This window comes from Sinocyclocheilus anshuiensis, unplaced genomic scaffold (genome assembly GCF_001515605.1).
Source record: "Sinocyclocheilus anshuiensis isolate Anshui unplaced genomic scaffold, SAMN03320099.WGS_v1.1 scaffold207, whole genome shotgun sequence".
In the NCBI taxonomy this organism is placed as follows: Eukaryota; Metazoa; Chordata; class Actinopteri; order Cypriniformes; family Cyprinidae; genus Sinocyclocheilus; species Sinocyclocheilus anshuiensis.
In genome coordinates, this window is record NW_015551045.1 from 4,866,796 (window position 1) to 4,869,149 (window position 2,354).

At 43.6% G+C, this 2,354-nt stretch overlaps 1 protein-coding gene across 1 annotated transcript in view; it reads right to left on the bottom strand.

The window, feature by feature from the left end:
- Positions 1 to 1,149: 1,149 nt before the first annotated feature.
- The window catches only part of LOC107661731 (transcription elongation regulator 1-like), a 22,483-nt gene continuing 21,278 nt past the window's right edge, over positions 1,150 to 2,354 (bottom strand). Inside the window, exon 18 of the mRNA XM_016451483.1 lies at positions 1,150 to 1,265. Within this exon, the coding sequence (XP_016306969.1) occupies positions 1,164 to 1,265 (102 nt within the window). The 3' untranslated portion in view covers positions 1,150 to 1,163. The remainder of the gene's footprint in view (positions 1,266 to 2,354) is intronic.

Genomic DNA, 2,354 nt, shown 5'->3' on the forward strand with positions numbered 1-2,354 from the left:
AGGAACACATTTTGTATTCTTTGATTTCATGGCCTGTGCAAATTACAAGATCACAACACAATTGCTAAAAAAAAACTTAAAATGGTTGCATTAATTTCTAGCCAACACATACAGAGAAATATAGCAAGTCCAAATCAAACCACTTTAAGTAACATTTCACATGTACTGCAAGGTACACGACTCATTTCACACACTGTCTGCATTGGCCGGTTGTATTAACAGCCTGCTACAATTGATAATCCACAAGACTCTCACAAAAGGCTGCCGTACCAAGTGCAAGTAACAAGTACAAATGCATTCCCTGCCTGACGAATGAAGTTCATAGATTGACATTAACAATTTGCCTTGTGCTAGCCAACAACTAGTGGGCATACAGGGCATCATCTTGCACAGTTTGTGTAGATAGCACAGTGTTACAGACATGTAACATGTCGGTGTTATGATGAGTGTAGGGCTGGCTCATGCTCAGTCCTCTAAGGTCCACTAGGGCTTCACTTGGTGGAGCGGCGGCTGGGTTCTGAGGCGGTTGGGGGAGGTGGGGGTCCCCGGCGGTCCAGGTCCTCAATATAGAACATGATTAGTTTGCGGCGTTCTTCTGGGACGCAGTCTAGGACCAGGTAACGTTTATCATTTTGAAGAATTTTCTCAATATCTTTTAGGTGCTGGTCTGGCTCCTGGATCAACTTCCGTGATCTACGGAAAATACAAGATAGGGGTTCAACAGCTTTAACAAATAGAAGTTAAAACCTAGAAGATAATCATTTTCCTAATAGGGCTAATTACATCTTTTACACCTATTGAGAAGAAACAAAGCAACCTCGGCATCCGATCGCAGGCCTTCCGCTCCTGGAGTTCTCTCCAGCGCTGGAAAGCTGATCCGATATTTACACGAGTCCTACTTCTTGCTTTATTTTGTTCCGCAGACGTTTCCTCTTTTGTTTCTTATCCGCCATCTCTACCTTTCTGTCGCTCGGCTCGGCTAATGTCCGTCCTGTGCACTGAACTCTCTCTCCTCCACATCATGAGTAGACATGCCCCTTACTGCTGATTGGCTACAAGTTTGTTTTGCTATTCAGCCCGAATCAGTTTTCTAAAGCGTTTTTTGAAAAATCGCTTACCCCACCTTTAAGACTGGTTTTGTTGTCCAGGGTCACATATGTCAACTAAACAATTCCACTCACTCTATCACTGCTGGAGAACTTGATGCAGCGTGGGTCATCTTTGATGATCTTCTTGACTTCCTTCCATGTGGTGGTTAGTGAGATCTATGATTAAATAGTTACATAAGCAGCGTGAACACATCGACAACCCAAAGATACATATCCTAAAGTTCAAATAATTAAAAAATCTAATCAAATAATCAAAAAATAATGTTCAGATTTGATATTTAATAGCTTAAATTTGACAATGAATTTTTTTATGACTGGTACTTTATACAAGCTCAAAAGTCCAGTAACTCCATACAATAATAATTGTTCATCCCTGTTTTTCTTACTTTGTACAGATAGCCATCTATTAAAGAAAAGATCTGACTCACTGGAAAGTTTTCAGAACATAGTAAGGTACATTAATTTACATTAAGCCATTTAACAGACCCTTTCACCAAATTAATACTAATATTCTTGTCACTAACAATATATAGAAGCAACAATCAAAATAATAAATAACATATAATTCAAATATTATTAATCATTTAATATACTATAATAACAGCAACATTATACATACACTACCGCTCAAAAATTTGGTATCATTAAAACTTGTAATGTTTTTTAAAGAAGTCTCTTATGCTCATCAAGGCTGCATTTATTTGATCAAAAATACAGAAAAAAAAAACAGTAATCTTGCAAAATGTTCCCTTTCAGTCAGTCACGTTCGACGAAGCGCCAGGGCAGGCGGCGTCCCTGAGACGGGCGACCCGGAGCCCTTGGATCCTGCTCTTCAGGAGATGGTGACCACACCACTCCTTCCCCCGGAGGAGGGCCGGGTGGAGAATCTTTTGTTCCCGTTTGTTTCTGTTCCGCCACTGGCTACCCAGCCAGTGGTACCCAAAACCTCAATAAAAGAGCAGTTTCCTTTGCCTCCGGGTCCCAAGAGGGCGAGGACGGCGGTGCACGAGACCCGGTCTCCACACGGCCGTCCCCCTCTCCTTTTGCCAGTGGGCAGCAGGGTCCGGTTCAAGGACGCTATGCCTCCTCACGAGCCCCCTGCCCAGCCGTGGAGCCAGGTAAGTGGCGCGCCGCGCACTCAGACCCCACCCTGGGACGCACGGCCTCCCAGGTTGGGTCCCTGTGTTCCACTTCGCTACCCCACTGCGGGTACGTCGGTGGTTTCCCTGGTCCCGCTTGTTCGGT